The 20,423-nt window shown below is 44.5% G+C and overlaps 1 protein-coding gene across 1 annotated transcript in view; it reads right to left on the bottom strand.

Annotated features, from left to right (window-relative positions):
- The window catches only part of dpysl4 (dihydropyrimidinase like 4), a 40,685-nt gene that overhangs the window by 11,909 nt on the left and 8,353 nt on the right, over positions 1-20,423 (bottom strand). The window contains exons 2-11 of the mRNA XM_078564911.1: positions 17,006-17,094; positions 13,130-13,314; positions 11,725-11,895; positions 10,351-10,412; positions 10,173-10,253; positions 9,574-9,642; positions 8,808-8,928; positions 7,187-7,343; positions 6,646-6,787; positions 5,545-5,715 (exon numbers count right to left, since the gene is read on the bottom strand). Coding sequence (XP_078421037.1) covers positions 5,545-5,715; positions 6,646-6,787; positions 7,187-7,343; positions 8,808-8,928; positions 9,574-9,642; positions 10,173-10,253; positions 10,351-10,412; positions 11,725-11,895; positions 13,130-13,314; positions 17,006-17,094 — 1,248 coding nt within the window. The remainder of the gene's footprint in view (positions 1-5,544; positions 5,716-6,645; positions 6,788-7,186; positions 7,344-8,807; positions 8,929-9,573; positions 9,643-10,172; positions 10,254-10,350; positions 10,413-11,724; positions 11,896-13,129; positions 13,315-17,005; positions 17,095-20,423) is intronic.

The following is a 20,423-nucleotide window of genomic DNA, read 5'->3' as shown; positions in this document are numbered from 1 at the left end:
GCATTTTTGTGCTTTCTTTTATTATTTGGAGGTCTGCAGCTCCCTGAGGCATCTGTCTGCCTTCAGGGAGCTCAGTGGAAGCACTCACCAGCACCCAGGGTGACATCAGCGCCTGCCCTCTTCCCGCCCCACCGGCAGTGCTGAGCCTTTCTCAGGGTGCATTTCACTCTTTTATTGGCCAGTCAGTGTGAAATCGCGGTCGGGGGCTGATTGCAGTTGGGGGACGCTTTCCCATCCGCTCCCGGGCCTGCCGAACGTGCGCGCCCGATGAGCATAAAATTCAGGCCCTTACTTTTAAACTGTGTCCCCTAGTTTTAGATTCCCCACAAAGTGGAAACATTTTCTCAGCATCTAACCTGTCAAGCCCCCCTCATAATGTTTTACGTTTCAATAAGGTCACCTCTCATTCTTCTAAACCCCAATGAGTATAGGCACCACTCTGATTGCTGTGGTACCATTCTGAGAGAGAGCCAGTGGCTTCATGATGCAAAATCTGCTGTTCCCTCTCAGGCTGACAGCATTCATACTCCCACTGACTCCACTGTGTCCTTACTGCTGCCTGTCAGTCAGCCAGACCGCTGCTGACCAGGCCAAAGTTGCGCAATCTAAAGGCGGGGCCTAAAGGCCCAGAACTCCTCGGGGGTGTCCTGGAAGGCCATCTCTACTCTCCTCCGCTGAAATTCAACACTCTTCCCATCAGCCAAGCTGCAGCCACTGGGATAGTATCATGTAGGAGCACTAGAACAGGCAAAGGCACAAGGAATACAGGCACTAGTGGAATACAAAAGGCTGCTTAGTTAAGTATTGTATGATTATTGGAATATATTATATATGTATGTTTATAGTGCCTTCATGGCACCTGCAGAGTCACGTGTGTGCAGTCAGTTGGGCTCCCTGCACCATGGTGCAGCCCACTATTTGGGAAAAGCCATGTGCATGCTCTTCCTGCTTCTCTCTGCTTGGAGAGAAGACAATGAAGTTTCCTTTCCAGTGCACAGAGCCTCAGTGACCTCCCTGATACAGCAGTGGCCAGAGGACTGAGATATGTCGGCCATGTCGCCTCCTCCAGCCTGGGAGCATCTGCACCCAGAAACTTAACGTGACAAGGACACTGATGGCCACTGACAGTGTCATTCTCACCCTGAAATGAAGCTGCAGGCGGAGGAGGAGGCACAGTTCAGTGGCCTCCACCTTAAATGTGGACACTGCAGACACTGCTTCTGGCTGAGGTGGAGATAGGAGAAATGCTCTCTGAGGGCCCCATTTGGGCAAGGCCTTCTATTGAGACCCCTCCTCCTTCTCTTCACAGAACGTCTCCTCTTTGCTGCCTCTGCTCCATCTCCCTGTCATGATGCCACTTACGAGAAACTGCAATGGAATGCCCTATGACTGGGAGCATTTTATAAAATTTGTTCATATGATGTGGGTGCTGCTGGCAAGGCCAGCATTTATTGCACACCCCTAATTGCCCTTGAGAAGGTGGTAGTGAATTGCAATTGTTCAATTATGCAATCAGAGGCCTTTTAAAACCATACCGCTCCCTTCTGACTGGACTCTGTCAATCCCTCCCTCTACACAGTACTTCCACTAACTCTGCAGCGGCAGAAGAAAAGTCACAAAGCATCTCACCTGAAAGTTGAATGGCGATGTCTTTAAATAGCGCTGGTGGGGGTTCTCTCATGCAGCCGAACGCATATTCAGCTGTGCATGTTTAAGGGAGGCTGTTAACAGGACTGCCAAGGCCCAGAATGGCAGTCGGGTGTCAAATCAATGTTCGACTCTGACTCATGTCACGATCCAACCACTCTGCATGCTTCCGGAGCACGCACAGGCACCCACACTACGGCCCTTCGAAACATGGTGATTGGCTGAGCTGTGCAGAAAGTCGGTGGGAGCAGACACTGTGCCATTGTTCTCATCAGCCAACCCCTGTAGTGCTGAAACCAGCGGTGTTAGAGAGCCGAGTTTTGAGGCAAGTGTATCCGGTCGATGACCTTTCATCAGACAGGTGTATTCCCAGCATTTCTGTTTTTATTTCAGATTTGTAGCAAGCCGCAGTGTTTTGCTTTTCTATTTGATGCGATCACTGACTGCAGAGGTGGAAATACTAATTTCCCTGGGCTTGACAATCGTTGAATTTTGTTATTCTTAGTGTACCACCATCAACTGCATTCAACAAAATGCTCCTCAAGCATCCTATATGGCATACTGAGGGGGGACAAATCCCTCTCTCCAAATGGCATGCTTGAAGGACTAGCAGATGTGCTTAGAATTCTAAGTGAGGAATCTCTCTTCTTAACGTGTATATTGCATTCACCTCCTTAAACTGTACCTCTGGGTTTCTCAGCACATTATCCCACATTTGCACTAAGTGCGGTAGCGGGCGGGGAAAGCGACATTTTACCCGCCGGCTGCAATGGCAGCCTTTCATGCCATATTGTCCCAAACCCGATGCATTAATTCCTGGAAAACACAGCGTTTCAATGGCAGGCGGGCTCTCATTCGCCTGCCACATCATCACCTCGCCGCTTCATCACGCCGGGCTCCACATTTAAAGTCTGGATGCACACATCTCAGTGCTTCCAGCCCACAACTGCTGCATAGAAGACAGGTTGGCCCCAAAAGGCAAAAAGACTGCAGTCCCTCGGTTTAGTGACGTGTCCCTTGAGTGCCTTTTGGATGCCACGGAGGCCCATCCTGGTGTCCCTACCTCCGCTCTGTCCACAGGGGGTGCTGTGGCATCACCAATCCAGCATGGGAGAAGGTGGCAGCAGTAGTCAGCACCAAAGCCCTGCAAAAGAGGACAGCCACCCAGTGCCGCTACAGGATGAATGATTTCATCTGTTCCGCCAGGGTTGGTCTCTCTACCCTTCACTCTCAACTCACACACTCACAAACCCATCAAGGGACAACACCACTAACTTTCACACACACCCTCACATCTCCATCAGGCTCATATCCTCTGGAGATCACATCCACATCCTGTCCATAACTCCGCTCACAAACATTCCACGCAGTGCCATACGTCCTGCCCACACTCTCTCCATCAGTGCCATGTGAAGCATTCTCACATCAGCAGGGAGAGGTCCCAGACCGAGGGGGGAGTGGCATATTAGGTCCCTCACTCACTTTGAGGAGTGTGCTATCGCGCTGACTGGGGAAGACATGGGCCGTGCCTGCGGTGACAGTGAGGTCGGCGGCGAACACCCTCGTGAGGATCCTGCACCACATCATCCCTCTCTCAATGCAAATGTGAGTGCTCTCTCTCCTGCCTTTGACTCTGCTGACATGCACTAATTATCTCTACTTTGGTTCGCAGGGAGCTCTGCCAAGCGACCGACACCCTCAGCCAGCCAGTCCCCCAGCTTCATCCAGGTCCTCATCTCCAACCAAGAGGACACCTCCTCCATTGAAGAGCTGGGAAAAGCAGCCTGGAAGACCCATCACAGCGCTTACCCACACCCTCCACCAGTGCAAATATACACACCTTGGTGGAATCTAGATCTAGAGCAGGCTCGGGTTCATAGTCTGGTGGTCACTGCACGGACACATGTCTGCAGCAGGGGGAGGCAGGTTCAGCTGAGCTCCCCGGCACTCGGAGCACTGCTGGGCAAGAGGCATCTGTGAGGTCCGAGTCAGATGATGAACCGCTGGATTTGGCTTTTCAACTCATCCTGGGGAGTTGGCAGAAGGTGTGGGAATATCACGCAGAGCTGTTGGAAGCCCTCTACAGAGTGGCACGCGAGTCAGAGTCACACGTCTGTCTGCTCTCTGATGAAGTGATGCCCACATGTGCACATACTGAGGTCTCATTGAGGTGGATGGCAGACACCAAGGAGAACCGGGTCCAGCAGAGCACGGAGATGTCTGCAGACCTGCTCTCCATCGCAGGAGCCATGGGTGAGTTCCTGCAGTGGCAAAGCGAGAGGGAAACGGGCACCTCGACATCCCTCCACGCGCTACTTCCCCTCAAGGAGTCAGGCCGAGGCCCGAGGGCACCTGAAGGGAGGAGGACACTGCTAGGTCATCCGCTTAGGAATCCCAGAGGCTGTCCTCTCTCTCCAAGTCCCCTTTGCCTGTGAGCCCCTCAACCTCGTCCTCTGTCACTGCAGATGGGGCAGCTGGCCAATGAGTGATTCTGGAGGGAGAAGTGTGCGTGTGGCAAGGCCTTTCAGAGCCTTGTGCAAGCCTCTCCCACGCATGCCGATCCTTCCCATTTCGCACTCACCTCAATATCCCGAGCATTTTCAATGCTGCCTTCTGGGGTTCTCTTTCAGTTGTCCATCTGAGCTGAGCTGCATCTCTGCCCACCCACTGATCACACTCCCATGCAGCACCTGATCTCGCCCACCACGACTTTCATTTCACTTTCGATTTTAGCCAGCATGGTGGTGATTCAGTTTTTCATTTGCTCTCCCCTGTCCTTTCGCCTACCCCAGTCACCCATTTCCTTTCCCCCATCACTGTCGACTCCCCGGCATCACCTTCCACCTCCCCTCCGTGACCTACCAGCCACAACCCTTTTCCTTCAGGGATGTCCAGCTCCCTTCCTTCCCAAAAATTCCACTCCCATCCACATTAACCTCCCCAACCTCCTCCTTCCTACTCCCAGGGTCCGTTTCTGCCTTAGAGTCCTCACCAACCACCCTCGCCGTCCCTTCTACCATTACCGTTGAACACTCACCCTCCCACCCTACCGCCTCACTTTGTTCTCAGTCCTTCTCACCACTCCTTCTTATCATGCCCACCCTCAGTTCGCTCCCCAGGAGGCAGTCATGGACTCATCAGAGCCCTCCCTTGCAAGTTCACCTGGACATCCAACTCCTCCGGACCCCTTCCCCGCACCCCCGCAACCCGGACTCTCTCCCCAAGCTTAGTCCTTCCTCCTTCCTGACTCTTTGAAACACTCTTACTTCTTCTGCCACCTTAATCCTTCCCCCTTCCTGACTCCTTCCTCCATCCTTACTTCTCCCTCCCCCTGGACTCCCTCCCCTCTCTGCACTCCTTCCCCACTCCGGCCTCCTTCCCTTACACCTTCCACCCCCTTACACCTACCTCTTCAGTTGCTGTCTTCTCCTCTGTTACCCCCTCCTCCCCCTGCACTTCCTCCCCGCCTCCCAACCTTCCCCCGCCCCCAACGACACCTTCATTTCCCCTTCCCAACATTATTTTCGCCCCCCGCCGACACAGCTTCCTCTCCCAGTTGATCCTCGACCTTCCTCTCCTGCCCCCCGGTACATCTTCCTCTCCCAAATACAGCTGGACCTTCCTCTCCACCCCTTTGACCATCATCCGTTGTGAGCAGACCCTCATGGGCTCAATGTGCAACCAGTTTGTAAATATCCTAAACAAACATTAGTTTGATTTTCATTTCATAGATCTTTCTTAATGAATATCCCATAACAATGGCTAAGGTGGCCAGAAATTGGGTTTGCCAGTAGGTTGAGTTCGAATCAAGAACAAATTACAAACCACGTTGACTTTGAATTATTGGGTATCTATAAGCAGTAAATGTAGACTTAAGTAGGAAGCTATTTGCATTACCAGATTGTGTGTCTTTGCTGAAATGATTTTGACAGCTTCAGGATCCCAGATGACCAAATCAGCATCAGAACCAACAGCAATTCGTCCCTTTCTGGGGTAGAGGTTGAAGATCTTTGCAGCATTTGTACTTGTAACTGCTACAAATTCATTCTCATTCATCTTTCCTGTAGCCTAGAGTATAAGAGTTAAATAAAGATTACAGGGGTTATATGATCTGAATGTGAGTTTACAGCTGATTGTTTTCTTTGTATCCTTTTGGTGAAATGAATCCAGGTCATAGGCGTGTACAGACAAGTCTCAATTTGTAATCATTTAAAAATTCCTGATGAGGAGAATTTTCTTTCAGCTTAATATTAGGAAGACCAAAGCCTTAACCTTTGGTCCGTGCCCTTAACTCCATTCCCTAGCCACCATTCTCCATCCTTCCCTCTGGCAACTGTCTAAGGCTGAACTAGGCAGCTTGCAACCTTGGTGTTGTACATGATGCCAACATGAACTTCTGACCACACATCCACGGCAGTGATGGTCTATCAGCTTGAGCTAATCTGCCCTTGTAAGGCAGAGTACTCCAGCGGTCCAAGTGAGACAAAGGATTATTTCTTTATAAACTCTCTGATTCTCATGAAACCACTGCAGCTGTAGAAGGTAAGCAATCCTGCCTGGGATCGACTGATCACTCTAGTAAGGTTTAGGGGTTGATAAAAGGCCTCAAAGGGAATTTTCACAGGCCTCAACTGTCATGAGCTTTGCCAAGGCCTTGCCAGGTTGTAAAGTAAGGAATTTCTCCAGGATGCCAAGGATCGCTCCTCGACCTGGGGGGTGCAGATGAATGATCTGCCCATGGACACCCCCACCCCCCAATTTAAAGATCTGATTTGAATGGGGAGAAATCCCAGGGGTGTAAATGGGAATGATGGCCTCTCCAGTCGCGGGAGTTTTGGGTCACAGTGTCAGTGTTGAGCATTTCAGAATCCACGCATGTTCGTAGCGTTCTGCTGTCCAGCTACAGTTAAACTGCAATTATTGCCATTAACAATAGTTAGGAAGAAAGGTTCAATAGCAGATATGTCTACTGCAGTTGGTTTTATAAGATTAACATACCACAGCCTTATCCCAAATAATTGTCATCCTCTCTTCAATACCATTAACTCCTTCAGGGATCAGTCTGAAGTCATCTTTTCCAACTGCTTTCTGCGCAGTGGTGAAAGCACAATGAGCACTGCCAGTAACCTGCAGATCGCCGCTGTATTCAAAAACAAATCAGTCCAGGGTTACCATGTGTCAGGATAAATAGTGGCCGTCTCATTACCACAATTCCAGGGGGATTACTTCCTTGTGCGCTTTGTGTAATCAACTCCAATAACTTAGAAAAAAATAGGTTTACAATTTCACTACAATTAGCGCACTAAGGAAATCCGCCTTCCCCATCCCAACAAGTTGCTGCCCTGAATGCATATCCAATAAATAATTAAGTGTAAGATTACATATTTGGATTTTTTTGCTCCATGCAGTATACTTTTGGTTACTACTACATTTACAAACGCCCGTTATTTTTTTCTACTGCACGATCATCATTCCTAAAATTCTGAACAGAAAAATAAAAATCGATTTGTGCATGGTGAGTCAATTTACAAATCCATACCAGGAGAGGAGAGAATTTAGGTAATCAGGGGTGGAAGTATCAATGCTGAGTGGAGGAGAGGTGACAAAGGCTGCAGCTTTGGCCCAGTTCTTACTCCAGTAGTGGGATCCATCAGTCCCAAGACTTGCTGTGACAGGCTCTCCATAAACAACTGCACCTGTCAAACCACACAAAGAACTGACTAGTACTCGTAGCAAAACTGGCTTAATTAGGCCATGCTTCCTTGATTTAAATTTTCTATTTCATTTATTAGTTGGAGACCTTGCACATACACAATGATTAAATTTAAACAGTTTGCATAAAAAAGTATTTTCCCTAATGAGGCAGCTATCCAACAAAGCGTAGACAAATATTCCGGTACAAGGGATGCCCTCAGATTAATTAATTTAGCGTTTCTTTTGGCCATTCTTGTAAAACACAAGTTTAGACGGTCACTGCAGTCACGATGGAGGCAATCATTTGAGTTGATGTTGCTAATGGAGAAACTTGCCTGCCAGTAGACAGAAAATCACGGGCAGTCTGTCCTCAATTTCCTCAGATAAGCACAGTTTCCGCTAGCATAGTGACCTCACTCGATTGCCTCATGTATACTGCTTCCCTTGTGAAAAGATCATTTCATTTCTGCAGAATTGCTTGAAAACTCCAAATTTGCTAAGCTATAAATAGTGTTTTTCTTTAAATGCACTTGTTTTTGTCTTAACATTATGTTTAAAAAGCAGAACAGCTAAAGATAATCAAAAGTTTGGGTTGACTTGAAGTCGAAGCCAACCTGAGGCAGATCATGGAACACTCATCTCTGCTAACGAGTAGAGGTTGGCATTAATTGTGACTAAATAGTTTCAGAATTAATTCTTACAATCACTAATTATAGCAATAAAACACAGGTTTTCAGAAGGGAGTACCCCTGAGAATTATGCAATTGCTCAGAAATTGCCTTAGGACTAGTGATGTCCCCAAAACAGAATTCCAGCAGCGAATATGGCATAAAATGGGGCGGGACCTTGTAGCACTTGATCTCCGGACAAAGGGCTGCTGGGAGAGTTTCCTGTGGGGGAGGGCCAGGGCCACGGGTCAGCGCTAGGGATCAGGTGTCAGACGTCAGGGCGATTTTTTGTCTCCTCTCTGGAAGCTTGCCATCGTAAAAAGGAGGCAGGGCTGTGGGATGACATCATCTGCCAGATTTCCTGCTACTCCTGTCTCCTGAGCTCAGAATGAACGGGACTCTGGCCAGTTGTTGGCATCGCTTCACTGGAGCAGTGTAAATTGGGCCTGCAAGGGTGTTGTAGGCCATGAAGACAAAAGGCTCCAATAAAAGGTTCTGATTACAAAGTTATTTTCACTTCTAAGTCAGTCCCTTCAGTTTTACTTTCCAACACCTCATTTTGCTCCTGTTACATTCTGACACTGTCACGCATGGCCACTTGTACAATGTCAAACGTCTGACAATGCAACTCCGAGGAGCAGGATGTCTCCTGTGGAATGTGATTACAAGACTAAAACTATGATGGGATGGATCAGGGACACTGTGAGCAAAATCTGTATAGCCAGTACAATTAAGCAGAAAGAAGGCAACATTCCATATTCAGGTCAGTTAGAATTTGGGACATAATTAGCAGTTTACCTTTCTTCCGAGCTTGTGCAATTATATCTGCAGCACTTTTGCTCATGACTTTGGTGATATACAAGGGGCAGTTGGCTTGGCTTGCGATGGTGATGGCACGGTATACTGCTTCTGCTTCAACCTTGAAGAAATGTTTTGATTAGGTTTAAGCTTAAGTGAAAAGCAGTCTGTCGCACAGTGCCCTCTTCCCACCTTCATCAGAACCAGGCAAAAGTAGCACCAATCTTCCTTCTAACTTGCTTCCACTTGTTTCAGTTAGCTCATTAAAAAGAAAAAAAGCATATTCTTCATTTGTAACAGCACATTCACCTGACTGATGGCTCAGGTGAGGAGGGGGTCCTTCTGTTTGGGCAGGCTGTGCCCCATGGTGAGTCCCCACAGTGTACATGGATGCCCCTTCCCCCACCCCCACCCACAGTTGATCAGCCACCCCCTCTGGTGCCTGCTTGGCAGGCTTCGGCAAGCCCACTTACCTGCTTCTTTGGCATCTTGCGATGCTCCTGGTCATGGACTGGCCGCAGTCCTAGCAGCGGCCATTACTCCCAGAGGAAGTCATGACTTCAACAGTGAATTGCATGATGTCTGTAAAATCGGATCGTGGTTTCTAGGGCCAGTGGCGGTGAGCTCGCTTTCCAAATCCCGGCCCACAGTTTAGTTGCTTTTCCGACTATGTTTGTACACTTTCAACATTAGCCAAATGTTTCTCTAATTAAAGAATGCAATCTCCTGATTCACTCACTTCTAAAGTAGCAGAAAATTGTGTTACCTCTTCTGGTCGACTAAGAACATGCCCCTCTGGTCCTGTAATTCCAAGCTCCAACATTCGTTTCTGCTCCTAAAGAGAGATGGAAAATACAAATAGCAGTGATTTTGGTGCTGTGAAAGAAAACATAATCTTAGCACACTTTGATTTGTTAGTGGCAAAGCCACTATGTCACCAATAAATCGTTTGACAATATTTAGAATCAAGCTAAAGTAATTTAACAGGGAAAAATGTTTTCATAATGCAATCCTTTTTCAAGCTATTTCATTTGTCTAGTGGGATCGAGAACTGTGTTCATGCAGTTTGCTTATGGCACTACTATACAGAGAGATGTAAGTGTGCCCCCTTCAATCTCTTCTAGTAAGAATTGTAAAGTTCTGAAATCAAATCCTGAGAGAATGTTAATTGCTGCAAAGCCCTAGCAAATGACAAGGTGTGTATGGGGTCTGGGGAGGACGGGGTTGGAGGAATTAAGGTGCAGTTATATGGCACTGCATTTTCAAAAACATAATTCATTGCCGAAGTTTTGAAAACTGCATTTTCTATTTTAGAACAACTTTAAATGCTTCAGCTTCAGATTGAGCATCAAATTCTAGCTTTACCTCCTGAATGATGTCTCCATTTTCAGCATGCACCTGTGCTATAGCACCCAGATCTCGGATGATGCTGAAGATTTCATATATCTGCCAGAGAAAAGAGCATGCAATTAGCACTGGTGTTGCAAGAAGCATCCTTAACTGATCAGAAACTAATTGTTTAATTTTCTCTGAAGGGCATTACCTGTGCGTCACTACACTGATATTGGTCTTTGTAGGCCATGAATACAAGAAAGGAGTTCACACCTGGTCGGACAAAAAAAGAGTGAAAATGCTGTGCACTGTGCTGGGAGTTCAAAGCTGCTAGAAGTATTTGACATCACTAATTCATCACTTCAATCATTTTTACTAATGCTTCTATTATTCATGGGATGGATTTTCAAATGGCTACAGGATTGGGACCGTGTGGGCAAAATTTCAAAACTGGAGTCCCAGAGGTCATCTCAGGATCCTGACGATTTTGGGACAGTTTTAAATTTTCAAAGGGCTGGGAATGGGGAACACAATTACCACCAATTAAGGGCCTATTTAGCTCCTATAGGGACTTGTTCAGGGGCCAGCGTGATCAGGATTGCCATTATTAAAAGATTTTTTGCCAAACCTGAACAGTCTGGTGTATATTAGCGTTCAGCTGCGGGTTCATTTGGAATGTTTCTTTTCAATTGTAGAGAACTGAATCCTCAAGGGCTAAGTTGTGTCATGTTGATCACTGTACTTTCACATTGTGTTCATGGCCATTTTACTCCTCTAGTCCTGCTGGACATCTGATGAGCTGCCTGCTCTCCTTGGCAAGGCAGCGGCAGCTGCCAACATGGCTGCCGCTGGCCTTTGCTGTCGGTCCCAGGCAGGCAGCTCCCACCTCCTGGGGATGCTCAGTGTCACTGAATGGGTGCTGAGCTTGCCCCCTGCCCAATTAGGGCATTTACATTCAAAAATAGCATCGTGAGAGGCACGGGCTTGGGACCCAAATTCATCTGGATGCTGGGTCCCCAAGGCAGTCATGAAAATCTACCCTGTGGCTCAGTTGGCAACACTCCCATCTCTGAGTTAGAAAATTGTGAGTTCAAGTCCCACTCCAGAGACTTAATTACAAAAATCTAGGCTTTCACTCCAGCGTAGTACTGCGGGAGAGTGCTGCACTGTTGGAGGCACTGCCTTCTAGATGTGACACTGATCTCTGGGTTTGATTGCACTTATGGATGGGTGTAAAGATCCCATGGCACTTCTTTTCGGAAAACAGCAGGAAATTTATCCCCAGTGTCCAATATTTATCCCTCAATCAACATTATTAAAACAAATTACCTGGTCGTTATCAAGTTGCTTTTACAGATACTACAAATGTTCTAGTTTTAATTTTATCTATTGCCACTGTTGTGGCTGTTTGGAAATGATAAAGTGGTTTAGATCCTGCAGAGTATCAGAGAAACTCAGCCTATGAAAAGTTACTCAATTCAGAATCCAAGTATACCTGTGGGTTCCATTGAAGTGAATTTCAATAACAATACCATTTCGGGGACAATCAGATTAATCTCTATTCGGTGAAAATATTGAGATTTACCTTTGTCCTTGACCAAGGTTTCCATTTCTTCACGCAGCGCCTCATGCCAACGTGTGATATCTATATGTAAAGAATAGTCACAACAGGACTTGCTGTCGGCCCATTCTCTCCACTGCTCATAGGCAGAAAGAAGGCTTGATCCAGGTTCAGGTTCAGAAAGGACATGATCCACTATGTTAGACAGCAAAGATATAAATGTATGCAGTTAATTTGAATTTTTCTATTTACTGTGTTTTAGTCGCATCATTTTCCGTTTCCAATATTTTCTCATTAGTTTTTCATTGCTTGGGAATGCTGTGTATCCCAATGTAAGACCTGTTTTGTCATAGAGATTGGGATTATCTGTACCATGAACATCTACAGAACTGTTAATAATGTTACGCTGACCAGCCTATGTGCTCCAATACAGTTCAGTCAAAATGGGTTGGTTGGGGGCGGTTGGGGGGGCGGCAGCTGCGGTGGTGGAAGAAGCTCCTTTGTGAAATTCGCCACTAGATTGGGTGAACACACTCTTACCAGTTCTGCCCTAAAAGGACCCTTATTTGCATATTGAACCATAAAAAAGTTACAGCACAGAAGGAGGCCATTCGGCCCATCTTGTCCATGCCAGCCCGAGGACACCCAGGTGCCCTTTCTAATCCCACCTTCCTGCACCCAGCCCATAGCCCTGCAGTTTACAGCACTTAAGGTGCAGATCCAGGTACTTTTTAAAAGAGTTTAGAGTTTCTGCCTCTACCACCAACTTAGGCAGCGAATTCCAGACACCCATTACCCTCTGCGTAAAAAAGTTCTCCCTCATGTACCCCCTACATCTTCTGCCACTTATCTTGAATCTATGTCCCCTGGTTCTAGAATTCTCCACCAAGGGAAAAAATTTTATCCTGTCCACTCTATCCATTCCCCTCATAATCTTGTACACCTGAAAGTGGGCTATCACCTGAAACAGGCAGACACTTGGGCCAAATAGAAGTGTGCACCTGTAAAAAGGTTTAAGTATCAATGTTAACGTGGTGGTAACTCTACCCATCCCATTTCAAGGCTATTATGTCACGTTAAACCCATTTAGGCAAATTAAAATCAATCCCCTGAGATTAGGATTGATTGTTAGGGCAAGCAATTTCAACAAGGCATTCAAAAGGATGACTCTTAGCCACAAAACAGCCATTAGTTACCCATCCCTGCACTATTACATCCTTTTTAAATACGCTATGCATTTTTCTTTTCCATTTCTTGTATCATTAGTAATCACTTGCTTATCATCAGTGAATGGACTAGTAAAACCATTAGGTTAAATTATTTAAACCAGCTCCGGTTAAAATAAAGTTCCTCAATATAATTTATTTACAGGTTTTAAAAAAGGCTTCTTTAATCAGTTGAAATAAAGTAAAAAGCATTTGTTTCTTACTTATCATTGTGGTTCCCCCTGCCAGTGCGGCTTTTGTTCCTTGGTGGAAGTCATCAGCAGTGGTCATACCCATGCATGGCATTTGCAGATGAGTGTGGACATCTATTCCACCAGGTATGACCATCTGCCCATTGGCCTCAATTATCTTTACACCTCCAGGGACAATGAGGTTATCTCCGAGCTGTCTAAGAAGTCATTACACAAAGTGTTAGATTGTTGCTGTATCTGAAGTAGTATTACAAAGATGTGTTGGATAGCATTTTTACATATACAGCAAGCATGGTCATTCGCAAAACCAATTTGATTTACAACTTCAAGTCCTTATAGCTTGATTCTTCCTAGTCTTCCATGAACTACTTATATTACAGCTCCTGTGATTTAGAAGGTAAATTGTCATTTTCATTTCTTTCCTTCTGGATTTGTTTTGTTTCATTTTTCCCCTAAACTTTGTCATGGTCTCTTTTTAATCTTTATAAAATCTTAACTGTTAAAAATTGTATTAACTTGTATGAATTAATGTATGAATGTAACACCAATGAATCCTGTTTCTGTTTTCATCTGTCCTAACAATCACGGAATTTCGTCACTCACATATATAGTTGAGACCGATTCAATGCAGAACTGTGAAGGGAAAGCAGCCACGAGAGTTCCTGGGCAAAACAGCTTTTATCATTTTATGGTCTGGCAAGTCAGGATCAAAAGATGTTTTAAATTTGTGCATACTTGATAGAAGAAAATGATATAACTACAGTAGATTGCCATGTACACAATTTTGAGTTTAATTAACAGCAGGATCCTGGGGACTAAATTTTCTTCTGGAGTGGACTTGCCACTGGAGCCGAGATCCTTTCCGGGCTGGGGCTTGATAGTTATACAGGGCAGGCTCCCAGTGGAATTTCTGCTGCATTTAAGGAGCCTGCCGTGATTTGCTAGGCAAATAAGACGTGCTGCAGTGCGGCACCTGTTTATTTCAGTGAGTCAAGGCATCAATATAGTGATTTTTGTGTCTTTATAACAAAACATTGGGTTACCCACTGCAGTACCAGCAGGAGAGGATCCATTTTTAAAATGGGTAAATGATCACCCCAAGGGTCTTCTGCAATGTTTTCTTTGGCCTCAGGTTACCCCAAGTCCATTTAAAGGCTGTGTGCGGGGTTGTAGAAGAGAGGTACAGGTGCCTTATGCCTCTAATACGGCTGCTCAGTGCACATTCTGCCACTGTTCCAGGAGTTAATACCACTCTTCTCCTGATGGCCTTCAATGGTAGCTGAGATGGGGGGCAGGAAAATGAATGGATTCCCAGGTCCAGTCTCCCACTATCATACATGTGGTGGGCAGCCGACCAAGTTCTATTCTCGGGTGGAGGTAAGAGAGATCAAGATTCCTCGGGGTGACGTATAGGGTGAGGATAAAAGCAAAAAACTGCGGATACTGGAAATCCAAAACAAAAATAAAAATACCTGGAAAAACTCAGCAGGTCTGGCAGCATCTGCGGAGAGGAACACAGTTAACGTTTCGAGTCTGTATGACTCTTCAACAGAACTAAGTAAGAATAGAAAAGAGGTGAAATATAAGCTGGTTTAAGGGGGGGTGGGACAGGTAGAGCTGGATAGAGGGCCAGTGATAGGTGGAGATAGCCAAAAGATGTCATAGACAAAAGGCCAAAGAGGTGTTGAAATTATCTAAGGAATGTGCTAATTAAAGGTAGAAAGCAGGACAAGATACAGATAGCCCTAGTGGGCTTTAAGCATAAACAACACGTCTAATTATGTACAGTCTAATGATCAAGTAGAGCATATATTGAAGATAGCAATATTTTGCTGAAGAAAGGCAATATGGATCATGGAGATCCTTACTTAGTCCCACTTGACTAATGAAGCATTTCAATGGAAGCATCTGACTCTTTTCTACTATAACGACTAATGTGATAAAGTACCAAGTCACTTCTCACTACTGCAAACCTTCTAATGCCAGGAATTGTAAAGCGTACTGCTAAAATCTGGGGAAAAAAATGCAAGAGGAGACAAGCAAGCTTTTATAACAGGAGGGGTCAAACAAGTTAAAAGAAGGGAGTCTTATTAACACAATCATAATTCATTAATGGAAACACTCAGTTGTGAAAAATGACGTGTCAGGGAAGTCGCTCCTCTATTTTATGAAGCTGAAAGTAATGAAGAACAGTAAAAATGTGATCTCACACAACTTGTGAAAATCAAAAATCTCCTACAACACAAAAACAGCAAGCTGGATCGAGATTTGTACAGAGAGTCAGAAGGTTGCAATCCAGTTCAACTGCAGCAAATGGAAAACAGAGGGAATGACTATAATGTTGAATTAAAGAAAGCCATTAGACTGAGCAAACCCTCATTCAAGTATAAGATCTGCATGGACAAACACATACACATCATGATCTTTGCAGTTGTTAGGCTTCAAGAGGTAGCCCCTTATTATTTAAGCGTACAACTGAATTCAGCTTGTTCTAAACCATTTTGAGGTTGTGTTTTGTGGAGTCGAGATAAAGAACCTACTCAGTGGAAGATACTAAATGCACTTACAATAAAAGAGATCATTGTACATCTGAGCAGTGGTGGTAATAATTCATACTTCAAATAAACACACTTTCAACTGTTGTTGACCATTTGTCTTCACAGGTTTTGAAATAATTTTGGTCCACTGTAGTTTAGCTTCAGTCATCTGCAGCCAATTTATCCCACAAAGCTGAACATTGTGGGTAAAAGCCTGACCTCCCATTATGCTACCCCACTGCAATACACATGAGATTTGAATCGACTGGTTTGAGGTTGAAGGGTGCCAAATTGTAACTCTTTTGTTAAGGCTCTTTTGAATTATAGGCCAGTAATTTAAACACAACATAGGGCAGGAATTTATGGCCCTGTTGCGGCGGGGGGTGGGGTTGTAAAATGTGTTGAGCCCTTCAAAAGCCCATTGACTTCAGCCGGACCGGACAAACCTGCCATTGGGAAGGGCCATAAAATACTGCCCATAGGTTTTTAAATCTGTTCAGGTATTTGACTATTGAAGGCATCTATGATTTCAAATATTTATATCGATCCTTCATTTGCATTGGTTGCTAGAGTGGCATGACTTAGGGATTAAAAGATCTGTTATATTTCTTGGGAAATTATGTGTTAAAGGATGATCTGAGAATATCGGCATCTACTGATGCACAGGTTATATTGGTGGGCAGACAAATATTCTGTGTTTATTTGTGTTCTACAAATGAGCAAGTCCTATTCAAGGAGAAAATGTAACCGGTATAGACAATCTATCATAGACGCTAACTAGGTATATTTCATTATTAATGTTATAATTTCATGTACTTACTCAAAGATGTAAAGTAGTTTTTCTCAGCAGCTGAATGGTGCAATTAGTTAGCAAACTGCTCATTTATTGCCAGGTTTGAATTGGTCTTAGGATACGAGGATGAAACAATCAGGCTAAGAGTCCTATGTTAAATATATCTGAGCTATGTCAACGCAGTTCCCAATAAATTCTGTATAACATAAAACTATCATTATTTAGCACAAAGTGTCCTCAGTTGGCAATCCCATTGAGTGGAACCATAAAGTTAAGAAATAAAAGATGCTGATGTAGAAGAGATGCTATTCTGAGCATAAGCAATCCTGTTGGGATAAGACTGGGTAACTTTTATTCTTAAATTAGGTGTATTGACCTTGGAACTAGGAATGCTTAAAACTGAACTGAGTTACAAACAAAAATTTCATGATGGAAGGCTATCTCTATTTCAAATAATACTATTTAAAAATTCAAGACGCCATACACACTTGCAAATCGTCCTGACGATCTGTTATTCCATACACAGGAACAACGTGTATGCAATATGCACATACTTACTTTATAATCCCATCTTCCAAGTAAATATCAGCAAAAAAGGACTGGTCATCATTGACTATTTTCCCTCCTTTAATAAGTAAACGATCACTCTGGAAGAAATATTTGAACAATTAGACACATAAAATGTGTTTACTACAATGATGATGTAGACTTCTGAAAACTTTGATATAATACTTTTAATTCTCATTCTAGATTATTTGAATAAGAATATTATTACCTAGAATCCCTTTAATATTCCTATTTATGTCTTAGATCTAAATGGCAATATCATTATGAAGATCATAGCCATGGAGAAGAATTGCCTCTCAAAATAGGAACAGCAAAAAAGGAATAAGCCTGTTCTTGAAGGACAATTTCAGGGTTATATGTTTAAATTTTCCAATTTTTATTTTAATATCCACCCTAGTGGACAAATGGGGCTTTAGTTTAATGTTTCATCAGAAACATGGTATTACTGGCAATGCAGCTCTTGTTACTGCACTAAAGTATCAATCTAGCTCAGTGGTTCCCAAACTTTAACATCCTGTGAAAATGCCAAATTTCGCGAACGCTCTCCTAAAAAGAAATATTTTCCAGCGATTTTCTCCCTTACCCGAGTATAAATGATAAAAACAGTGATCTTGAAAATATAAAATTTGTTTTTCTTATGACACTTTATTGCACTCTATTAATAATTACATTATTATTTATCATTATTTAGCAAAATGCAATAAGTGAAAGATAGCTACCTAGTACAAATTAAATGCACAAAATCAAACCTAGTTACTTACAGGGTTGCTAGACTCCAAGTGTGATTGATGGGCAAATGGCCCAATCATTTCCATTCGGCCAGGTTACGTCGCCAGTTGTCACTGAGTGGAGCCTCTACTGTTGGGTGTGAGGGCACATGTCTGTAGAGATGCAATAAAGGCATCTTCGATCTTCCACCAGCAAGAGAATCAGCGTGCTACCATTCCAATAGGCAAAATTCCTCCCTCAGTCCTTCAACAGTGCCTCGAGGGAGTGTGGGAGGACTCAAAGTGACTCCAAAGACGAGGTAAGGGCCCTGAGCCACAGACCCATCATCAAAGGACTGGACTAGGGGGCAACTTCAAGACTCACAGGAGATCAGGAGCGGAAGGGCCCTGGGCCACAGATGTGGTGGTCCTGAGCCCTTCCACTCCTGACCTCATTTCTAAATCCTGAAGTCTGTGGCCGGCCTGGGAGTTAAATTAAAATGCAGGTACTTACCTAAAAGCTCCACTCCTATAGGCACAGGCAGCACATGACTCTGAAGTCCAAGCAGAAAACACAGCACACCCAACCACCGGGGACTCTTCAACTTTAAGTCCAGTCACAAAGTGCAAGATAAGGCGCATTGTCAGAACAACCGCAATCATTGCCCAAGAAACCTGCCAATTGGGATGGCCAACATACCTGATTGGCTCCTTTGGACATTGGCCCCCGTAGCCTGCCATTCAGGATGGTCAATGAGCACCAGGCCCCCTGAGAGCCCAGAACCGGTCATTTGGTGGGTGGCAAACCGACAGTAGTCATTTTCAGGTAATTTTGGTGCGCAAACACTTCTGCTTCTGTCATTACAGGATTTTTCTCATGAGCCTCCTGAAACATTTCATGAACCCCCAGCCACAGTTTTGGAACCACTGATCTAGCTAATGTGCTCAAATCCCACCTTTTACATTCTGGAGAGAGCATGATACCTACTAAATCGCGTTAGCACCATAAATTGAAGTTTTATGGATTATTAATACAGAGACTTGAATCCAATTAGAAAATAATTTAATTTGAGGCTCCACGATTGTACAAGTTTTCTTATCTGAGTGTCTTAGGGCTCCAAAGGCTGCTGAACACTCATTCAATACTGCTTCTGTTTCAACATATTTTACATTTCATAGATTGAACTCATTACATGAATGATTTATCAATGTAACCAAAATTTTCCTCTATTTACTGCTCATCAACAGTAAATTGTGGGAAATGAGGCAAGAAACTGTGTACTAGCTTCCCATGCACCACCGCCTTCATGAATTTCCTTCATGAAACAGTGCTGGAAAGTAGGAATTGTTGGTAGTGGGGGAAATTAGCGAGACTCAGCCAGCATGTCAATTTTACAATTTGATAAAAGTTTCCCGCCTTTCTTCTGATGGTGTGGAAACAGCCAGACATGCAGTATGGCCGGAATAGGCACAGGTGATGATTCAGTTGCTCAGAATGGGCACACATCCAGGCTCTTTTACCAACTCCTTCAATGCCTGCACGGATATATAAAGACACACAGGCCCAGGCTGCACAGGCAATTGCAGAGATGCTGCAGTAAACTAAAATGAGGATTCAGCTGTTGCACTGTGGTAGCCACTTCAAACCCAAGAGGCTTCTACTGATCCTCATGCACAATGCTTGGAGATGATAAAATATGGTTCCGTGACAGTTGTTGTTTGCGCAGCCAGCATTCTTGGCAAAATATGGGGGCAAATTTCATCAGATTGGCGCAAGTAGCAGATTTGTAAGGGCTGTTTTTTCAAAAAACGTGAAGGCATTGTAGCTGAAAGCATTTGTACAGAGGGCATGGGTTTAACTGGAGATGGCTGTTACTGTTAGGAGTATATTTTTGGTGAAAAGATGGTCGCTTGTAGAAGAGCAAAATGGAGTTATTTAGCAAAGGGTTGTCTTCTGCTTCCTCTTTGTGTTGCTGTGTTCTACATGCTACATTTGAGGGCCTTCCTCCTCCATAATCTCCACGTTGTTGCTTCTTTGCAGGACAATGTTGTGCAACATACAACAGATAGCAGCAACATAGAATCCTGCCAGAATGTTTTGAAGAAACTGCTGGATACATCCAAGCGCTCAAAGCATCCCTCCAGCATATCAATGGTCTACTCACTAATATCTGTAGTGGAGGCAAGTGCGTCATTATGTTAACACATGGCACACTGCCATTCAGAAGGATAGTTTTGATCCCCAGCAGGCACCCAATGACATTGCTGCTCAGGGTACTATCTGAAAAGAGATAGTAGAATTTCATCTTTTGGGAAAGCAAGTGTGTACTTGCCTCATGGTGCTGATGGTTATAGATGAGCTCTGCACTGATAGAGTGGAATCTTTAGCAATTCATACAGTAGTATTGTGTCATGGAGCATATAGGGCCATTTGCACTCACCCCCCCAGCCTCCGTCATTGGTGCCTCCCTACACTTTCAGATTCTTGTCTTGCTGTCTATTGTCCATGGGAAAGGAGATTAATTGTGATGCATGCGCAAACAATGCATCTGTGAGTTGCTTCACACATTTATCATCTATGCACTGCTCACTGGCCGGTACTTGTGACTTTCCCAGTGGCAGATCAACTATACATAAAACAGTGCTGTGCCTGTGGCGAAATTGGCTGTAAGTTTACAAATCAGATGTAGAATAACTCTGAT

This window comes from Cetorhinus maximus, chromosome 20, assembly GCF_964194155.1.
Source record: "Cetorhinus maximus chromosome 20, sCetMax3.hap1.1, whole genome shotgun sequence".
NCBI classification, from domain to species: domain Eukaryota; kingdom Metazoa; phylum Chordata; class Chondrichthyes; order Lamniformes; family Cetorhinidae; genus Cetorhinus; species Cetorhinus maximus.
Note: the sequence above shows the minus strand (reverse complement) of the source record. Positions and strands in the feature narration are given on the sequence as shown.